The 21,359-nt window shown below is 31.3% G+C and overlaps 1 protein-coding gene and 1 long non-coding RNA gene across 3 annotated transcripts in view; one reads left to right on the top strand and one right to left on the bottom strand.

Annotated features, from left to right (window-relative positions):
• The window catches only part of Tsp (Thrombospondin), a 103,622-nt gene that overhangs the window by 59,331 nt on the left and 22,932 nt on the right, over positions 1–21,359 (top strand). Inside the window, exon 7 of the mRNA XM_072537437.1 lies at positions 18,647–18,747. Within this exon, the coding sequence (XP_072393538.1) occupies positions 18,647–18,747 (101 nt within the window). The remainder of the gene's footprint in view (positions 1–18,646; positions 18,748–21,359) is intronic.
• LOC140445426 (uncharacterized) lies at positions 11,859–20,181 on the bottom strand. 2 transcript variants are annotated; one of them, XR_011951394.1, is made up of 2 exons: positions 19,953–20,181; positions 11,859–13,813 (listed from the first exon to the last, which is right to left on the bottom strand). It is a non-coding gene; the product is annotated as an uncharacterized lncRNA (long non-coding RNA). The 2 variants fall into 2 exon arrangements; XR_011951393.1 differs by lacking the exon at positions 19,953–20,181 and adding an exon at positions 19,666–19,941.

Raw genomic sequence — 21,359 nt, 5'->3', positions numbered from 1 at the left:
GCAAAAATTACGACTGGGATTCGGCTGTATTTGACTGTTGTCTCTGTTAGTAGTTTTAAACGTTACAGATGTCGTTCGCCCTGTAATTTTACTGAAAAACTGCTTACTTGTTTGATGTTAAAATTCGAATATAGGTAATAAAAATTTTATTAAGGCTAGTGATTGGTCTTTTTTAAGGTATGTCTTATATTTCTTTTAGATCAGGCTAAGAATAATAAATATTGCCGATATCATTACTATTTTGTTAACGTGCTTTCTATAGTTAACGATAAAAAATCCAATTTCTCTTATAATGATTTTTCTGGTTTTTTGTTGTAGAATTTATAGCCTTTAGAATTTGATAATCACAATCATGTTCCAGTTTATACTTTCAAACTCTAATCCTATCTCCGTAAATTTTTCCTTAGAGAGTAGAATCTCTAAAGTAACAAAACTTTATTTCTATTACATATTTTAACTTAAAAATTTACAAAAAACTTCCTGAAATCTAATATTTTAATACGATGTTATTTAGAATTATGATTTCAAAACTTTGCCACTTAAAATTTTCGAGTAAACATAAAAATAAAATCTCACAACACAATGTTTAAAAAATTTTTAATAAAATCCTTTATAAAACGGTATATAAAAACCCAGTCGGGCTATGTTAAATAGACAAAACGTTTTCGGAATAAGGAATATTCATTAAATCTGAAGTTACAGCAAATCGAAAAATTATTAAAATTTGTTTTTCGCAGTTTTGCCTAAAATTTAATTTTTGAAACCATATTTTGAAATAACCAAAATTGGCCATTCACCCATCGTAGTTGCCTTTTCGATTTCTAAGGCTTCCATTAGGGATGTGCCGCTCGCCTAAAAATGATTCCTAATTAAACACCAACAAGCAGAAAACAAGAAATACGTTTTTATATTAAAAAACATTTTTATTCTTTTCCAATACCGTACCGTAATTTTGATTAAGTAAAAATATTGTACATATTGTAGACTATTGCGGAAGCGTTTGTAAATGGTAAAAGGTAAAAAATAATAGCAACGCGATGGAACCCTTTATAGAAGAAAGATAGAAGAAAGAAAATATACCAAACGTTAAAAGAAAAATAATTTTCGGCCGATCTGAGGCCGAGAAGTTGAAAGGGGTGAATATTTAAGGGTAAAAAACGGTTTATCACGATTTTCAGTAAAACTGGAAAGTCCAACGTAAAAAGTTAAATGGGAAAGTTGTAAGTAATAAAAATATTTACAATTTTGGTGTTTATACTTTGTTTACCTCATATAACCTCAAATTTTAGCGAAACATTCAAATAACCGAGTTGGGTTTTTATTTTGCTCCTGATTTAAAATATTTACTTTTTCCCCTCTCTAAAAAAAGCAACTCTAATTTTCAATTCGATCAATGCCAAAATTGTCACTTTAAAGTATCTTTTTTTTTTAAAACGTCAATCATAATCAAAAATTTTTTTATTCACCTAAAATATTTTGAGAAAGTAGTAGACTTTTTTTTAAATTACATGCGTAGGTGCGTATTTATTTCAATTTTAAGTTAATTTATATACCTGAATGGCCTATGGAAAACTTAAGACCATCAAAAAAGGCTTTATAGATAAGTGGGAAGTGGTTAGAAGTGTCTGGGCCTTACTACCTGTTAATAATTTGGTAGTAGCTGAAAAAACCATTAGCCAGTATTCCAGATACAGAGCAGTGAACAACGTCGTTCATAAAAATATACGTGAAGGCTGTTACTCGAAGAGAATCGTGATTTACAATCACGATTAGCAGTCACAGTTTTTAAATAAAATCTATTTTAAATGCTATCTTTAATATTTAGAAAATAAACTATTTTTGCATGTCAATCTAAAAAAGGTTGAGTTTACCGAAAGTACAAGCTGAATATAGCCGCAAATGTCAAACATATTTCGGTTTGGCAGTGTTGGCATGTTTTTATAATGCTTATGTTGTATGCTTCAAATATAAAGAGATAAAGCTTTTAAAAAGTACATTTTGATTATACTATTTTATAAATTCTGCAATTTTTAATTTATATGAAGCAATAATAAGTAAATATTTGTCTCTTTTGAGATTAATTGCAAACATCTGTTGTAATCTGGCAACTGCTGATTTGACGATTGCCAAATCTATCCCCTAATCTATCAAAGGGTATTTGCTAAAAAAAATATCTAATAATTAAGTGCAATTAATCTACAAAGAAACAAATATTTACTCATTGTTGTTTTATATAAATCAAAAATTGCAGAATTCATAACATAATATAAACGAAATGTACTTTTCTAAAGCTTTCTCTCTTTATATTTGAAGCATACAGCATCTGCATTATAAAAACTTGCCAACACTGCTATACCGAAATTTTTTATTCCATGTTTGACATTTGCGGCTATCATCAGCTTGTACTTTCGGTTAACTCAACCCAAAAAAAGTTAGTATGTTTGGGATATAAAAAGGTAAGTTTTCACGAAATTTAGTGAATGTTTTTTTGTGGACGATAAAAATTAAAAACCCAAAACTCGGTTATTTGAATTTTTCGCATAAATTTTGATGTTAATAAATAAATAAAGTGTAAATACATAAGTTGTAGATCTTTTAATTACCCTCAACTTTGCCATGTATCTTTTTTCCATTGGACTTGGGGTTTTGCTGGAAATCGTGGTAAACCGTTTTTTACTATTAAAAAACTCAACCCTTCCACTTCCCGACCTCAGATTGACCATAAATTATTTTTCCTTTAATTTATATTTTATTTTCTCTAGGGATCCATCCTGTGGCTATTTTGTCTCGAAAATTATCGGCCTTGGCCTATTACCTTTTAAGGGAAAACCATGCCTTATGAATTATTTTAAAAAAAACGTAGTTTCATTGAGAAATTGAAAAATTTCCTAGACATAAAAATTCTATCCTTAATGTCTTTTATCTTTTTGTATATTAATTGTAATTAATATGTTATTATTTAAACGATTACCTTTATATCCAAAGAGGGTAATTAACGTTTTGTTTTATTTTAAAACAGGGTGCGCACCCGTATGGAACAGACCACGACAGTGAGGACATTTAGAAATCTTGTCCTTGGATGCAGAATACCAACTTTATTTAATTTTGTACTAACAGCACCTTGCACGACTAAGTACAAATTAAACTGTTTAAATTTAAGTAGTGTGTGCCTTTACTAACACCACATTTGCACTCTGTATATTAATCTTTATAAGATATATGTAATTATTTGTTCAAATTCATTTTACAAGTAAAGACTTAAGAAGAAAATACGACTTAAAATGTATTCCTATATTGTGTTGGCTTTGTAGTTGCGTTAATGTTTTGAGTTGAAAACTTTTTTGTCAACTTAAATAGTAGATCATTGCATTATTTATCTTTTAAAGTAAATAAAAATAGGCGCTAAATATACTTGAGGAAATCGTATATGTAAAATATTGCTTTAAAGTTTGTACTTTCAATATTCTTTAAGAAACAATAATTCAGACTTATTATAAATACTTTGTACCAGAATTACTGTATGTCAAATATTACTGTTGCTATTTTTGCGATGCGTTCCCGAGACTTCATTATTGGAGGATAATTTATTTATTAAATGAAATGAATTCTACTTTAAAATCACTGTCGGAAAAATAATGCCAGCATGCGATTTGTATTTAAATACGAAATCGTATACGTATTCCATTACTCAAGTACCTAAAGGAAAAAGCCATAAACAACTCATATTATTTTGATACAGTAAGCAGTCGTTATAACGTTTAGTTTACTCTCAATATGGACATTAAATTCTAGTATATTTTTTGCTAAACTATATAAATTATTATACTATTTTAAATTATTATAACTGATAGCTTGATATGTTTTTGTTAATTTATTAACTTACCAAAATTGGTATTTTCGGCTGAACAATTTCTTTTTATATCGATAAAGAGATCTTACCACATTCTACTGTCTGTTTCTTTTACACCTATTGAAAAATATTTTCACTGGACTCTACCCATAAGAGATTTATCAATAGTCTTTATCAACCTTAAGGAAGTTATAGTTATGATCTACATACCAGACTAGTACTCTACCAGAGATGGCACACATAATGGCTTTTAAACTTTGATATTAATGAAAGTAATTAATGAAAATAAATCTCATTTTACAAATGCTGGAAGCTACATACAAACTTAACCATTGTCCCATCTTTCGCAATGGTAGCGATCTACTCGAGTAATTTCAGCTCGAGCTGGCGGATTTGTCCTTTTACCCTTTACTGTTTATACCGGCTCAGGATCTCGCGTTTGAGGAATCACTCACAGTTGTTTTTACTATGTGGATTATACTTCCAGAAGTAACCCTGAAAACCCGTCTTATTACACGATGTTAAAATTTAGCAGATAACCTAACGCACGTTTTCATTGTTGATCGAAAGTTCTTAAATCGAAACTTAAGCAACTCTTTAATGCTCTCCCAACTCGAGAAATTCTTTCAAAGTAAGATGTAAGATGAAACGCGATTTATTACTTTATTAAATGCAAAGGATCGCACAACACTTGGAATATCTACTAGAAAAACATCGGTCTTGTTGAAAACAACCTCTTATTGTTGCGATTTTTTCTTCTTAGTTCAGGCAAGACACGTTTTTCTCTGGCACTTGGTCAGAAGACCTTTGTACCATATCCTAACGTTTTCTTCAATAAACTTCAATAAGTCATGTGGCCTTAATGAAGGTTAACAGTTTTCTCATTGGTGGTATTAGGATCTCTTTTGGTTCAATCCTAAGTTGACCAGTAAATTCCTGCCTTATTTCACTTAGCACATTTCAATAGCATAGGAGGTGTACGACAGTATCTTCGTCCATTCTGCATGTTCTGTACCATGGTTCATTTACCTTACTTATTTTGAGTATATGTTTTCTTAAACGACAATGTCCAGTTACCATTTCGATCTTTCAATCTGTCGTTTATTGAGGTTTATCAAATTGTTTTAGAATTTTTTATCGATATTCTTGATTACTTTGGTCTGGATTGGCCCTTGAGCGGCTCTCCATTTTTTGTTTAAGATATACCTCGTTTCTTACAGTATCTTTGGTGATGGCAGATAATGGTTCTGGGCCTGCAACTGTTTCTCTAGTGTTTTGCCAACAAAATTGTTAATTCTCATACTCCACTTTATGACCCCGCATCCATATTAAAGACATTTTATTGATTGCCAGATTATTGAAGAGATATTTACTGAGGAGATATTCGTTGAGGAGAACCAGTTTTGATTTGGTAAGTGGATTCTTATAGAATAGCCGTTTGGCTATCTGTATTATTGTTAATACTCTTTGTTTTGGAGTCTCCATCTATAAATTTGTCAGGCCACCAAAGAAAAAAACAGATCAAACGGGAACACAGTTGTATATTGACCTAAGCTGTAAGATTTACTATAATTCCATGTTTGCCCAAAGACTCCTGATCTAGTACCATGGATAGTTTAAGTTCCATTAGTGAAGCGTATTAAGTCCTTGTTAATATTTGGGACTTTTTGATCAGACCATCCTGATGCTAAAGGTGACACGCTTACTTAAACTATGGTATTCCATCTTTCCCGTGGTACCAGTTTCTCACATCGATCGAAGTAATTATCCGCCGCTGGAGCGAATAATAATTGCAAGTGGAGAGCAGCATAATAGATATGTTGAAATATTACCGACAAAAGCTCAGAACCTGCTTCTCTACCATTCAGACCTCAAAGCAGTGGCCAGATAAAGCACATTTCGTTGGGAAGAAAGTTTATGATTTCAGTATTTCTCTCTAGGTACGCTTATATCGTAAGTGACAGCCATGCCATTATCTTCTATACAATGGTTTGGCAAGAGTCATCCTGTAGCGTTGCCGCGAACTCGATATCTTAAGTGACGGTTCTATACCTCCCAATCCATCCATTAGATACCTCTTACGACAAACAGAAACCTTTACATTGGTGCTATTCTAGAATATAGCTAACACCAAACAACAGTACCATTTTAAAGAACTAATATAAAAGGTACATTTTAAAATATGTTTAAATTGTGACTATAAGTGAGGTAGATAAAATCTTTTACAAGAGCTTTGTTTCCAAAGTAACAAAAACAAAACAAATTATTAATTTTGTTAAAAACTTTAAAAATGTTTTTAAAAATGTTTTTTAAAAATGATTAGCAGGCTGGAAAAGAGTAGTTCCAATTTTGGAATAGTTGTTAATATTCAGTTGGTATATATTAATCAAATATTTGGAAAAATATGTCAAATAACTGACATTTTTGAATATGTGACGAGACTAAAATATACAAAGCTACAGGTAAAACAATTAATATAGAAGTTTTTAAAAACTTTCCTGTCACTTTTAAGGATTTTCCGACGTTTTGAAATATTTCAGACACTTTTGGTTAATGCTTTTGACAAGTTTACAGCGATTTCACGTTTTCTCGACTCCTTCCCTATGCTTTTGCCACGTTTCAAACACTTTTAAAAAAGTTATGATTCCTTTTCGTTATGATTTTGTCGACGATTTCCCTACTTCTCTAAAACATTTTCGACAATTTTGGAGGGTTTACAACGGTTTTTACATTTTATCGACTCCTTTTCTGTCCTTCTGATGGTTCTTAACAACTGGAAAACTTCTGAGGCATTTCCTTTGATTTTCCAAATGTTAACGCATTTACACCGCCTTTAACGATTTTAAGATTTTTCCAGTGTTTTCCTGCGCTTCTAAGACTTTTAAAATTTTTCTCTTACTTCAATTGATTTTTTGACACTTCTTTGTAATATAAATGTTGTTTTTATTTGTTTGGGTTTCCTTGACTGCGGACACTGAATCCATTCGCCAATCTCACAATTGTTACTTATTTATTCATTGGTCACTGTTTCGTATACAACCTTATCCTAAATCTAATAATAGTATTGTAACCGTTTCAAAAGTTTCAAATTATTTTTCAAAGTTTCAAAAATTTATTATTAAAATTTCTAATAAATATTTAAATTAATGTTACTCCCGCCACCTCTTCGCAGAGTACAAAAACCACTAAATTACCTCTTAAGAATCCAACTGCAGTTTACAGTAGTTCCGATTTTGGCCTTACCAAATCCGAATGCTGGTGACACCCCACGTCATGTCAGTCCTTTTTTTTTGTCGTACAGCAATAAGGACCCATTTTTTGTGTTGGTTTACGTTACAGTATTGGTCTCTAATCTATAGTCTTTTTTTTTCTGGTAATTTGTTTCTAATTTTTTTTATTAGGTGTTCTTTCGTTATTTATATATAAAATAGACGATAAGATCCTTAGAGTTTCACAGAAAACTCTTCTGCAGCTTTCTACTTGAATCGATAGCTACTTTACTATGGACTGTCCAAGTTTATCATTCTTTCCCTTTAATTTTTTAATTCTTTTATTTACTTATATATTTTTTTTATTTTATTTTTGTTTATATTAATATAGATGTTACTGACTCACCATTTAAAAATAATAATAGAAACACAGAACAGGGAAAGTAGACTGGGCGACATAAATCAAGTATGTATAAAATTATTAAAAACTAAAACCTATGAAAATAGTAGGAGACACAAGGAGATACATACATTGAAATAGACTTCTTACTTTTTATTACTTTTACACTAACTATAACTTCCTTAGTTTGAAATTATATAAAAACCATACGTTAAGTAAAATTAAATTATACTAATGATATTTATTAGATCATTAGAACGAAACATTTTAATTCGTATTTTCTTTTAAATAGAAGTAAATAAAAACTATATCAATTTAAAAGTTTTAAATAATTGAGGGCAGACTAAAGTATAATGTGTGTATAATAAAACCTTGTACTTATAATAAAAGTAACAAATATGGATAAAGATTAGAAAATTCCATCATTCGTGGGCTTCTAGTGCGTGGGTTCCTTGCACAATATGAGGAAAAATATACTCCCATAGTAATAAATATTCATACATTCAGATCAAGGTGAAAATTCATTCAAAAAAATAACATACCCACGTTTGCGGTTCATTCATTAATATGGACAAGCATAAATGTTATCTGTAATTTATCTAACATAATCTCAACTTTACATTAATTACAAGTTTCTACATGATTATAATCCAACATGAAGTCCGACCATATTTAGCTCAGCTTAAAAATATATAAAATTAAAATGAATGAAATTTGTAAATAATTTTATCAATAATATTTTTTATAACGCATAACTTTGTTGTTTTTAACTTTTAATCATTCGTGATATCGGATTATTAAATTTTTAGGCACTCTAGTACTAAAATCTTACTTTAAGTCAGTAAGATACACCATTTTCTAAAAAAATCGATTTGAAAATTTTTCGTTTTTTTGTCATGAAAGCCAAATTAATACTTTTTCTACTAGTTGACTTTGAACTATCAACAGAAGTATAACCTACGTTTTTCATTGTCAGATTTTTGTCAGTTCGCGAAGTTTATCTCTTAGTTTTTTACTTTGTGGCATTTAAACAATAACAATTTTAATTCAACAAAAATGGTTTTTACTACTGAGGAATAACGCTGATATGCATTTAGTTTATGGCAAAATGAGGTGTAACGTTCTAGCAGCACAACGTAGATATGCTGAAAAATTTCCCAATCGTGAGCATCCCACTCACTCAACATTTACAGCTCTTTATCAACCATTAAGAGAAACAGGTTCAGTGCTCCCAAGAAATAATGAAACAGGACGAATGATGTAACAGCAGCACATAAAGATGTTATTTTAATGGAAGTTGTAAAAAATTCAGATTTTCTTCTTTTAGTGCCTATCCGTTTTGAATGTTGGCGACCATCATGGCAATTTATATTTTGCAAAGTGCTGTTTTGAAAAGATTTGTGGTTGTTGTGTTGAACCACGTACGTAGATTTTTTAGCCAGGAAATTCTTCGCCTTCCTGGTCCTCGTTTTACTTCTACTTTTCCTTGTAAAATTTATTGAAGCAACCCATATCTTTCGCTGTTCCTTAAGATGCGACGGAAGTATTCGATTTTGGCTGTTTTTATTGTGGTTAACAACTCTTTTCCTTTTTGCATTCTTAAGAAAAAGTCCTGGATAGTAACGTGGTCCGTATAGGATATCTTCAGGATTCGACGATAAAGCCACATTTTGAAATCATCAATTTTTTTGCAGGTAGCGTCTTTGAGAGTCCCCGACTCAACTCCGTACGATAACACGAGAAAGATATAAACAAAAAAAAAACTAGAAACATATCCAGAACTTAGCGTTCGAAAACTATCTGCCACGTATCCCATAATTTCAAAATCTTCCGTAGGAAATATCTTACACAACGAAAATTAATATCCTTTTCATTTTACAGAGGTACAAGCACTGCTACGAGATTTTCCTGCTAGTTAAAAATTGGCTAGATAGTAACAAAACCAGAAAAATCAAAATAAAACTGTTTTCAGATAGATTTTGTACTGTGACTAAGCTACATTCACAAAAAATGAAATTTTTACTTAATTCGTAATTTGGTGACAATCCCCACGTTCTTCAAGAATTTAAGCATCAGCATAGGTTTAGCATAAACGTCTGGATATGAGTAGTTGATGATTATCTAATTGGACCTTTGGAATTGCCTGCTCGTTTAAATGGTGTTGATTATTTAAATGTCCTGCAAAATGTTTTACCGGATTTGTTAGATAATGTGCCTTTAAATATTCGGCAAAACTTATGGTTCCTACATGACGGCCTGTCCAACGCACTTTAGCAGGAATGTACGAGAATTTCTTGATAATAACTACGAAGACCACTGGATTGGAAGAGGCGGTCAAGTTGCTTGGCTAGCAAGGTTGCCGGATTTGAGTCCTTGCGATTATTGTGTTTAGGGATACATACAAGCATTTGTTTATTCCATTCCAATAAAAAATGGTGTACAACTCTGGCTAACTATACAAGCTGCTTGCAACGAATAGAAATAACTTTGGAATGTTTGCAAGAATTCGCGTTCTCTAAATAAAAGGGCAAATTTATACATAGAGACTATTGGTTATCACATCGAGCATCTTCTGTAACTATCTACCTTTGATTACTTGTTCTTTTCCCAAACTTTTTTTACGAATTGTGTGCTGCATTTATTGAAACAAAAAATAATTCATAAAATTAACTAAGGTACCTAATAATTTAACTTTCATGATGAAAAAACGAAAAACTTTTTTCTAGAAAAACAAATCGATTTTTCTAGAAAACGATGTATCCTATAGACTTAAAGTAAGGGTACCTTTTAGTACTAAATTACCTGAAAATTTAATAATCTAGTATCACGAATACTTAAAAGTTAAAGACAAAAAAAATATGCGTTAAAATAACCTTTGACCTACCTCAAACGGACGCTTATAACCTGCACTAGAAATTCGCAATTGATGGAATCGATTCAACTCTAGAGGATAAATAATTGTGCCAGCTTTCGTTTTTCTAAATAGAAATGTTCTGGAGGTATTAAACAAACTAATTACAAGGCGCCATTTCAAAGAGCTCTAGTTCTCTTAGGACGATTTTCGGATTATGTGAATTGGCTTAAATTGTCTTAAAATTAATTGGGGAATCTCCGGTCTTCGTTTATCAGGAGAGTTTCTGGACACCCTTATATATAATATATATATATATATATATATATATATATATAATATATATATATATATATTATATATAGTATATATATATATATATTATATATAGTATATACATATATATATATATATATATATATATATATATATATATATATATATATATATATATATATAGTACATATATATATATATAATATATATAGTATATATATATATATAATAATTCTCATTGTATTTATCCTTTTGCAGGATCGGTTTTTCCTAATTACTTTTCTCCAGAAATTTTTGTTGGGTGATATCAATACTAAGAGTCTCACCTCAGGTCTTCTTTGGTCTTCCTCTCTTACTTCTACCAGGAATTTGCAAATCAACAAAATTCTGCGCATTGGATAATTAGCATATTGACAATAAAGATGCCCTAACCATCTTAACCTACCTAAACCACACCTAGACTTCTTCTAGTGTATTCATTCTTAGCCTTTTCCTTTGTGTCACTCCACTCATCCAAATAAGCATTCTCCAGTTCCGCTGTTTGCATTCGTTATTTCTGCTTGTTCCTGTTTCTTTTTTAAATGCATAATTTTCCGATTTCCTTTGTCCAGTTTTTGTCGAAGCAGATCATTTTTCTATCACATGGTGTGGTAGTGAACCTAATGAACATTATTCATTCTTTACCTATTTATTGCATTATTTTTCTTAGTGTGCCTCATCCTTTAAGGACATTGCGTCGTCTCCCCGGTTCTTTTTTCCTTCCATATTCTCTTGTATATCCAATCACATCAGCTAATATTTTTTTATTTTTAGTATGTGACCAAAGAAGATCATTTTGTTCTTCTGGCTGTTTCTTTAGTTTTTCTTGTGTTAAAGTTATCATGTTGTTTTTTAAATCTTTTTATTTCTGCATATTTGTCTGATAGCCATAGTTCCTTCGTTTCTTTTATTTTTCGTTTGATTGCTCTATTGACTTTTTTGTATTGTTCGTTTTTGTTCTTATTTCCCCCTTTCCGATATTAATGCCATTATTTCTTTTTTTTTTATCCATTGTTTGCTTTTAGGAAATGTATAGCTCTCCAGTTGTTGTTGTATAAGGTTCTTAAAATCCATTAACTCCCTCCATTTTGCATTAAGTTCTCCTTGCCTTTCTACTTCCTGAACTTTCAATGTGTCTTTGTTATTTGATCTTTTGAAAGAGATCAGCTTGTATTAGTCTTCTCAGATTAATTCTAGGAGTTTTGGTGGTTATTTTTGTTTTATTTAGTTTGAGTTTCATGTCTGCTAAAACAAAATTGTGGTCACTTGCTATATCTGCACTTTGGTTCTTTGGAACGTTTGGTTTATAATCAATCTGGTTTCTTACTATGTTCTCACCGTCATCGTTTTATAGGTATAGTAAATATATATAAAAAATAGTAAATATTATTTGGACTGATACCTCTTCTTTACTACATTAATGTGTAGTTTTGTGCATCTCCCTTTATTTTGGCAACTTTTTGACATTAATAGTTTCGAAATCTAGGTGAATTCCATTTTTCTAATTACATAAACTCTAAAGTTTTATACGATGTGTTCCAACCCAAGATCCAAAGAAAGAAATGAAAGAAAGGACACTCTACTGACAAATTTAATAATTCATTGTTGGTAACAAAAAATAGTTAGGTTATGGTCTAACAAGCTGTCTAAAAGAGTCATGAATATTCATCTTAGCTAGGTGTTATTGTTTCGAGATGTGATATTCCATAAATAAAGGATCTATCTGTTTGATGAAATGGTCTTTTGTTTAAGTAATCTCACACCTCAAACAACAGCACCCCGCTGAGCTGAATATGTATCATTCTCTTAGATAGGCTTAGACTTTATCTATGTAACTCTAAGGGTGGCCGCACACAGAAAGAGCAAAACTGTTTTAGTCAAAAACGTCTTTGTTTGAAACGAAAACGTATTTGTTTCCACAAGAAACATTTTGTTTTCAAGAGAAACAAAATGTTTGCACAAACCATACTGCATTCAGTTTTATTAAAGATGTCGACAGATAACGACGAAATCGCACTAGTTTTCTGGCACTGGTTCCTCCTATAGGACGAAAAAACGCAAATATAAAAAACAATTTTGGGTGCATCCTATAAATGAGAACAAAATCTGGCCTCAATCAGTACAATTAATTTTTCTGCGTCCACTTCCATGATACACACAATATAAACAAGCAAAATATCGCTGTTTCCACATGTGCTTCTTATTGACTACTCGAGCGGTTTCAAGAAGGGAATTCCAAAAACACGTTGCGCCTGCGTACATTGAAATGTTTCGACACAAAACGACGATCCGGTAATCAACATCAAACAGACTGACTGAAACTAAATAAGCCTAAACATGCTTTAGACACACGACTAATTAGTGTGCGTCAGCTCATTTCATTTATATGGAAACATCAGCATCAGACTCGTTTAGTCAAAAACGTTTTTGACTAAAACAGTTTTGCTCTTTCTGTGTGCGGCCACTCTTACACTAATATATGGCTGGATTTCTTAAAATATTTTTAAAGTTTAGGAAAAGAGACTCTTTAGTAAAGCAGTGGCGCACCGAGGGGGGGGGTTTCGGGGGTTAAAACCCCCCCCAGGACCCTATTCCGACACTGTTACTTACACATTTTAAGGACTCAAAATGGAGGTAACATCATAAAAAAAAATTTGGCGACCAACCAAAACCCCCCCCCAGAGGCAAATTCTAGGTGCGCTACTGTAGTAAAGTAACAGAATATTTATCAATCTTTTCTATTGCTTAAGTTTTATTCAACTTTTGTCCTCAATTATTTAAAAATATTTAGCTTTTTTCATTTTATTTATAGTTTCAGTGGAATATTAGGTAGATTTAAACATTCAAATCAATATAAATGGCACTTTTACCAATAGAAGGAGTTGTAAGACTTAGTTTATCAACTTACCTCGGCAGCTATATTTATATCTTGAACTAAATAAGTAGTTTTGTCAAACTATAATATAAACACGGAGAAGACGAAGGGAGCTATTTAGGCTTGACTGCAACCTTGTATATAATAAACTCTCCTCCCAGGCTTAGACTTCTTTCTTTTCCTTCTTTGTTATTTTGTTTGTTCTCACAAAATAATATTGCTTCTGTATGACATGTGCCAATTGATATTTTTTGTGATAGTCATACACACAAATTAGTTATCGCTTCACTAATAAAAAACTGTGATGAAAAATCTGAAAAAAGGGTAGAATAGTACTTAGAACTATCAATGTTAAAGTTTTTTATTCATAAATTGACAATAATTATAAATATGCAAAAGGAATATTACATACAAGATCACAGGGTTGGATTTTGTATAGGTAGCCTTTAATATATAGATATAATAACAATTTTGTTAAGAATGTATTTTATTATTTGTTTAATAAACAATATGTTAATTTTTTGTGTTGTTATTGTTCAAATCTTTATATTTTAGATTTATATGTTACTGATTTTACAATTAAATTCATCCATTATGTCAAAATATTTTCAAGTGGTGACATCCACTGTTAGTAAAATTACACTCAATAAACAGACATTTTAATCTTCGTTAAATCGGTAAATCGTTCGAGAAGCTCAGTTATTTATAGAGGGTGTTTCAAAAAAAGTTAACACCGTCTCTAGAATAGGTAAAAAACTAAAAAATAATTGGGATTTGCTTAGTGAAACATTTTTATAACGCCATCGGTTTTCAAGATAAGGGGCGTTGAAAAAAAATGTTAAATATTTTTTACGATTTTGCCGAAACTACTGGCAACAAACATTCTAATGAAATTTTATACGAATATGTTTTGGAAGCTGATACATTCCATGAATTTGTTTTAATATCTTACTTTCATAGAGGACGCTAGTTACAAGGTTCGTACCAAAGGTTATTCAACATAACTTTTTTAAAGGTAGAATTTGTAATCAAAATTTTAAGTGAACTTAAACATTATACAATTTTACATCAAAAATGTACTCTTTTTAAAACTCGATACTGCGTACTGTGTTTGGAACATTTTGATTTGAAAATTATGAAGTAATAACCGATTCTGGTATAAAGTAATGATAAAGTTCATAGGTATATCTCGATTTTCTCTGCCGTGAAATGTTGAAACTTGCCATGGGAAACTGACATTTATTGATTAATATGACGATATGTCCTTGTTATTAGTAAAATTAGATATTGTTAATTAAAAGTACTTAAATGTTAAATACGCCGACATTTTATTAACCTTTCTTTTTAATTGCCGTATTGCCGAAATCTGCAAGACACTCAACCGTTCCGGCTAAAACCTTAACCACCGTTCCAGAGAGGTGGATTTGCCACCCAACTAAAATGAAACACTAAAAACTTACCAATAACCATAGGTCCCTATTACCGTAAATCAGAAAATATTTCCATTAGACCATAAACTAATTAATAATAATAACTATAAATTTTAGATCCCTGGTTCAATTTTCCCCTATGTCCTCCTGCTCCTTCTTCTTCATTACCCCAGAAATCAGACAGTGCACTTCTCTCCATTCTTTCTCTCCTCTCAATATTATGTTTGCCATGTTTCTTTCATCCAGCCATTCGCCTCACGAAATCTCCCCTCTCATTTGCTCATCTCTGGCAGTTAAAAATGTGGGCGGGAGCGTCCGGTAACCCACAAAAAGTACAGTCTGGCGAGGCAGATTTGCCTATTCTATCTGTGAAGGTGCCAAAACTACCATGTCCAGTCAGAAACTGCGCCAGGAAGTAGTCTAGTTTCCTGAACTTATATTCCCACCACAGCTCAGATTGGAAATATGCTCCTTCGTCCACTTTGCCTTTCCGCTATTATTCGTCCATTCTCTCTGCTACTCCGCTATTGTCCTGTCTCTCTATCTCTCTTCTCATCTATATTTCCATCCATCCTCCTCGCATAATGTTATTAACCTTAGATGAGTGTTTAGGAAACCCTAGTGCAGCTTTTAAGTGTTATGCAGAAAATATTCCTAGAAGAAAGTAACCAAGTAAAAAACATTTATAGCCATTGAACGATGTTGTCGAGAAACAGGGAACGTGAGACCAAATAAAATAAATTCTGGTAAACCAAGAACAACAATAATAATTAATATTATTATAAATTTACTTGATCAAGATCTAGCAGTTAACGTAAGGAATATGTCAAGACAAACAAATACGTCTTCTTCAAGTACTTGGCGGATACTTAAAGACCAGCATCTACATCCTTATCATTACAAACAGGTAAAAGAGCTCTTGCCAGACGATCTACCAGTTAGAGAAGATTTTTGTGAAACATTGCAGGAAAGGACAGCCCTCAATCCAAATTCTTAAAATGCATTCTTTTTACGGACGAGGCTACCTTTACGCGGCAAGATATGTTTAACTCCCTCAATGCACACTATTGGTGTGATGAGAATTTACGAGTTAAAAGGGTATCTCATTACCAACACTCATTTAAAGTTAATGTTTGGATAGCAACTTTAGGTAACAAATTAATAGGCTATCATATTCTACCTGGAAATTTAAATGGTGATATGTACCTCGATATATTAGAAGATTTAAAGCTAAACAAGCGAAGATCTTTATTTTTTATGCTCAATGGAGCTCCACCACACTTAAATAGAAGGTGTCGTAATTGGATTAATAACCATTTTTCGAATCGATGGATTGGTAGAGATATAGAAGCTCCAATTCATTGGACTCATCGGTCACGCGATTTTAATTCTTTGGACTACACAATTTGGTCGTATGTTAAAAAAGTCTATGTTACAGAGGTAAATTCATGTCAAGAATTTTAACACAGAATTCAACGTTACTTTAAGACATCATAGATTATCCTCAACCGTTTAGGGATTCTTTAGAAAAAGGATATACTTAAGTATTCGTGCATTCAAGCAGAACAATATTGAAAGTTTCGAGATGTGGTGCTACCGTCGAATGCTGAAGATAAGTTGGGTTGAAAGAGTTACAAATTTTGAAGTAATGCGAAGGATAGGAAAAGACCCAGAAATTTTGTTAACGATCAAACGAAGAAAACTCGAATATTTGGGTCACGTGATGAGAGGACATAAATACGCATTACTTCAAAATATAATGCAAGGAAAAATAGAAGGAAAACGGAATCCAGGCCGTAGAAGAATGTCATGGCTGCGTAATTTGAGAGAGTGGTTTGGCTGTACCACTAATGAACTCTTTAGATCAGCTGTAAACAAGGTCAGGATAGCCTTGATGATTTCCAATCTCCGATAAAGGTGGCACAAGAAGAAGAAGAAGTATTCGTGAAAATGGAGGACATTTTGAACACTTACTCTAATTGAATTTTATTTTATGTTCTTAGTCATTATTTAAGTTTCTTGTGATTTTTTAAATTAATAACTAAATCATTACTTTACACCAACATCGGTTATTACTTTATAATTTTCAAATCAAAATATTCTGAAAATGATACACCGTATCGAATTTTACCCGAAGTACCTTCTTGGTATAAAATTGTTTGATGTTCAAGTTAACTTATAATTTTTATATTATAATTTAATAGTTCTATCCTTAATATCTAAAAGTTATGTTGGATAATACTTGGTACGAACCTTGTAACTAGCGGCATCTATAAGAGTCAGATATAAAAACAAATGCATGGGATGTATTGGCTTCTAAAACATATTCGTATAAGATTTCATTACAATGTTGCTAGTAGTTTCAGAAAAAATCGTAAATAATTTTTTTTTTCGTTAACGCCTTTTATTTTGAAAACAGATGGCGTTACAAAAAATTTTTACCAAGCAAACTTTATGTCAGTTACTCACTTATACTTAATTATTTTTCAGTTTTTCATCTATCTTAGAGGCGGCGTTATCTTTTTTTGAAACACCCTGTATATAACAAGCTATTCTTTGTAAAATCAACAATACCTATTTAACATAGTAATAGATCAGTTACTCCATAGATATAGGCACATAGACTTCACAAAAAACAAAAGAATTTCTAACAAAAGATCTGACTTGATTGTAGTACAGAGAGTCTTACGACACAATACTACAGTCTACAATAAAAGTTGAATCATTTATTAGCTAGAGGTATTCAGAAATGCAAGCTCTCAATATTCGACTATTTTATGCACTCAACACATTAAATTGATTGGTTATCTGCAATTTAGTTCTGATTTGGCACCATTTGACCTGTTTTGGTTTCCATCAAAAAAATGTGACGTCGTCTAATATTTAAGGAAACAATATTTTACCTGTTTAAAAGTATGCTTCAAAACTTCTTAGAAAAAATTGTTGGTAACATATGGTGTAAATGTTGGTGTAAAACGGGCAGTGCTTTGAATAAATATGTATATTTTCAGTGTATAAATATTTATATTTATTTTCTACACTCCGACTCGAAGGACCAATATATAATTCGATCCCTATGTCCGCATTTCTCGTACAATGATGTAAAGTAATACTTAGTCAAATGTTATAGAGTCAATGATTTAATTAAAGATCAAAATCGGTACACTTAACGTAACTTTAAAATGACTAAACGTATTAACTAAGGTAAATATTCTGATGGACTACATACACAAAAGAGTTCAACTACAATATAATAAGCTCTTAATATAAAATTAAACTTCATCAAAAAAGCAGACAACTTTTACCTTTGGCCCGAGGTGCCTACATACATAAAATATTTGCTTTATGATATGTTTTTTGTGCAATGATCTAGTTTTATATGATTAATTTTAATATATAGGTAAAATTAGGAAGTTAGGATTAATGCGAGATCACAAATTAAGGGGTTTAATTTGTGATTGAACACTCACACCGAGTTTGTTCTGTAGTTGTCAAAATCTCTCTCTACTTGTTCTGTTCTGCCTTGATATCTGTTTCTTGTTTACGCTATATGGTTTAATGCTCTATTATGTGCCCTTGTAAAACATTGTCAAAGAAACAGTGCTACAAATATAAGTATGTATTTTTAAACAAAATTGCGAATAAAAAATCTACTGATGAATTTGTCAATTCATAAAACGATTACTGTTTTGATAAATTTTAAATTTAAATTACAGGTGTTAGGTGTGTTCCCGAAGAAGAGAGTCCTTATTATAGATGTCATGGTTGCCCTGCTGGCTTTACAGGAAACGGGACAACTTGTATAGACATCGATGAAGTAAGTAGAATCGTGTATTTGTAATTTAAACATAATAGTCCAAGCTGTAGAGACAAAAATGAATGATTGTGAGCATTAATTAGTGAATTTTTTAAACTAGCACAGCATAATGAAGGGCAATGCCTGGAGTAACCTCCAAGTACGTGCAACTCCAAACTGATGGTTATAATTTTTTTATGGAACTTTTAAATATGGACCAACTTTTTTAGCTCTTTTTTTTTATCTGAGTCAGCGGACAATTTTGTGAACATTGGCGATATTTTTTTTGGCTGCGATTTAAATTTTAATGACTATTAACATTTCTTTCAATTACTCTTAATCATCTTTATTGTACATATGATATATTCTTTTACTCTTTATTTATAACTCTTTAAATCAACATTTTTCCACAATGAAAAGAGCATTGTATTATTTTCTCTTGTAGCTGTAAGTGTAATACATAAAAGAGAAAACATAAACAGCTGTATTCTTTACAAAAAAGTGAAGGGGATTCTTACTAAAAGGATCCAATTAGATAAAACATGCCCTCTGTGTGTGTATAGGTAGTAGTAGACATTAATAATGGTTAAAAATTATAAAAGACGCTTCAGTTTAGTTGTGTAGCTACGTAGAGAACTACTTATATTATCTTTTATAATAAAAACTTTAATAATTTAAGCACCGTTGTTTGCACAATTGCAGATTGTTTAAATTAAACAATATATTATTCTATAAAAGCCAAAAATATTTATCGTTCATCATATAAGTAAAATTATACATTATTGTATTTCTTTTGCAAAAAACTAAAAAATAATTTAAAATATTTTGAAGTTTATTGCATGTGACATTTTTTAAATATAAAACTGAAACACAATTCTTAATCAAATGAGCTAAGTATTCTTTTTTGTTTATAAATAACAAATTCAAATTTATATTTACATTAATCCTCTGCTTAGTATTTCTGTATACATACAAAATGTATATCCACTTCAAATGTCCTCCGTTCTTTAATTAAGTATACATGTTCTCTTATTAAATTTGAATTTAATCAGAAATTTTCTAATTTGAATAATTTTTGCAAATTAGTCCTTAAATTTGTTATTGTTTGTTGAAAAAACATTTAGCCTAATTTAAATTAAAATAAGCTGAAAGTCTTTATGTCATGCCGCTATGTTTGATTTTTCTTTGTCATTATATTCTATTAGATAAATCTTGTCATATAATACCTCTCACGTCACGATTGACCCAATAGTAGCAAAGTTACGTGTCTAAAGCCCCTTTAGCATATCGCCATGTTTGATTTTTTTAACATCGTATTCTGTTCGCTAAATTCTGTTATATGACATATTGCACGGTCCTGTATGTTAAGTCGTTTAGGTACTTAAACCTTAAGGTCTTTGAAAATTCACTCTTTGGCCCCAACCCTTTATTATTTAGTTATTGAGCTATCCTATTTCGAACTACCCCACATACGTCACGATCCAACAAAGCCGTTCTCGAGCTGAATGACGTCAGAGTGAAAGTAAAGGGGATAGACCAACCGCCGCAATATTTAGTAAAATTTAAACAAATTAAGCTGATTCTATTTCTCTTGGTCGTAGAAAACTTTTTTAAACTTTGTCTTGACTTTAGCTATAATAATCAATAAATTTCCCATACCCATAAGTTTAACGTACTCACATATAAAAATTTCAATTCTTTGTTTTTCATTTAATCGTACCATTATTTATGAAAGTTCAAAACTAAGGTATTTATTGTTTGATACTAGTATTTTAAATAAAACCAATACATGTCAAATAAACGATATCAATAAAACTATAGCTCTCTAAAAAAAAATACCATGTTTATTAGTCCACACCTTTCAATAAAATTTTAAATTTAAAAGATCCAAAAATATTGAATTTATTCCAACCTTCTTTTTTTGTTTTTGTTTTTTTTGTCTTTGTAGAGACAAAAGAGGGGAGGGGTATGGAATCTTCAAAAGACTTCTCAGCTCAGGACGCCGCCTGACTGACCTTAGTGCAGGATTCGTTTTTCGTACTCCCGGCGATAGTTCCCGAGGTACTTTAAAATGCCCTCTCGTCGCCGAGTCTACGCCGAACGCCTACCTGCTAAACCAGACCCTCTTCCTCCTCTGTCATCCAGCGATGCGGAAGCGGAATGGCCGCTGTAAGGCCGGCATCATTTCCGAAGCACTACCTTTATTCATATATTCTCGATTCATCCACATCCATACTACATTTATCAGCAAGGCTCACTGTCTCCTTCCAGGTAGCGCTTAGAAGACCCTAGTACCGTAATTTATTCCAACCTAAAAGCTCTCACACTATGTTATGAAAAAATAACATTTTGAAAGGCAAAAAAGTTATGAATAAAAATTTCTAATCGTACTTCTCCTAAACGAGCCATTAAAAGACCGTTTTAAAGTTACATCAATTAAACCGATAATTATAACTTTGAAGAGTGCTAGCTTCTGAGGAAGCATTGTTTGATAAGATAATTTAGATCAAATCGACATAAAATAAGTTCCAGAATTTGGAGTTTTTTTTTGTGAAGAGCGTTCGTATCTTTAGGCTATAAAACAATTTAAAATAAAACTTCCCGAATATTAAAAACACTAAATTAATCTTGTT

The sequence above is a fragment of the Diabrotica undecimpunctata genome, chromosome 7 (genome assembly GCF_040954645.1).
Source record: "Diabrotica undecimpunctata isolate CICGRU chromosome 7, icDiaUnde3, whole genome shotgun sequence".
NCBI lineage: Eukaryota > Metazoa > Arthropoda > Insecta > Coleoptera > Chrysomelidae > Diabrotica > Diabrotica undecimpunctata.
The sequence above is the reverse complement of the archived record's forward strand: the minus strand, read 5'-3'. Positions and strand labels throughout refer to the sequence as shown.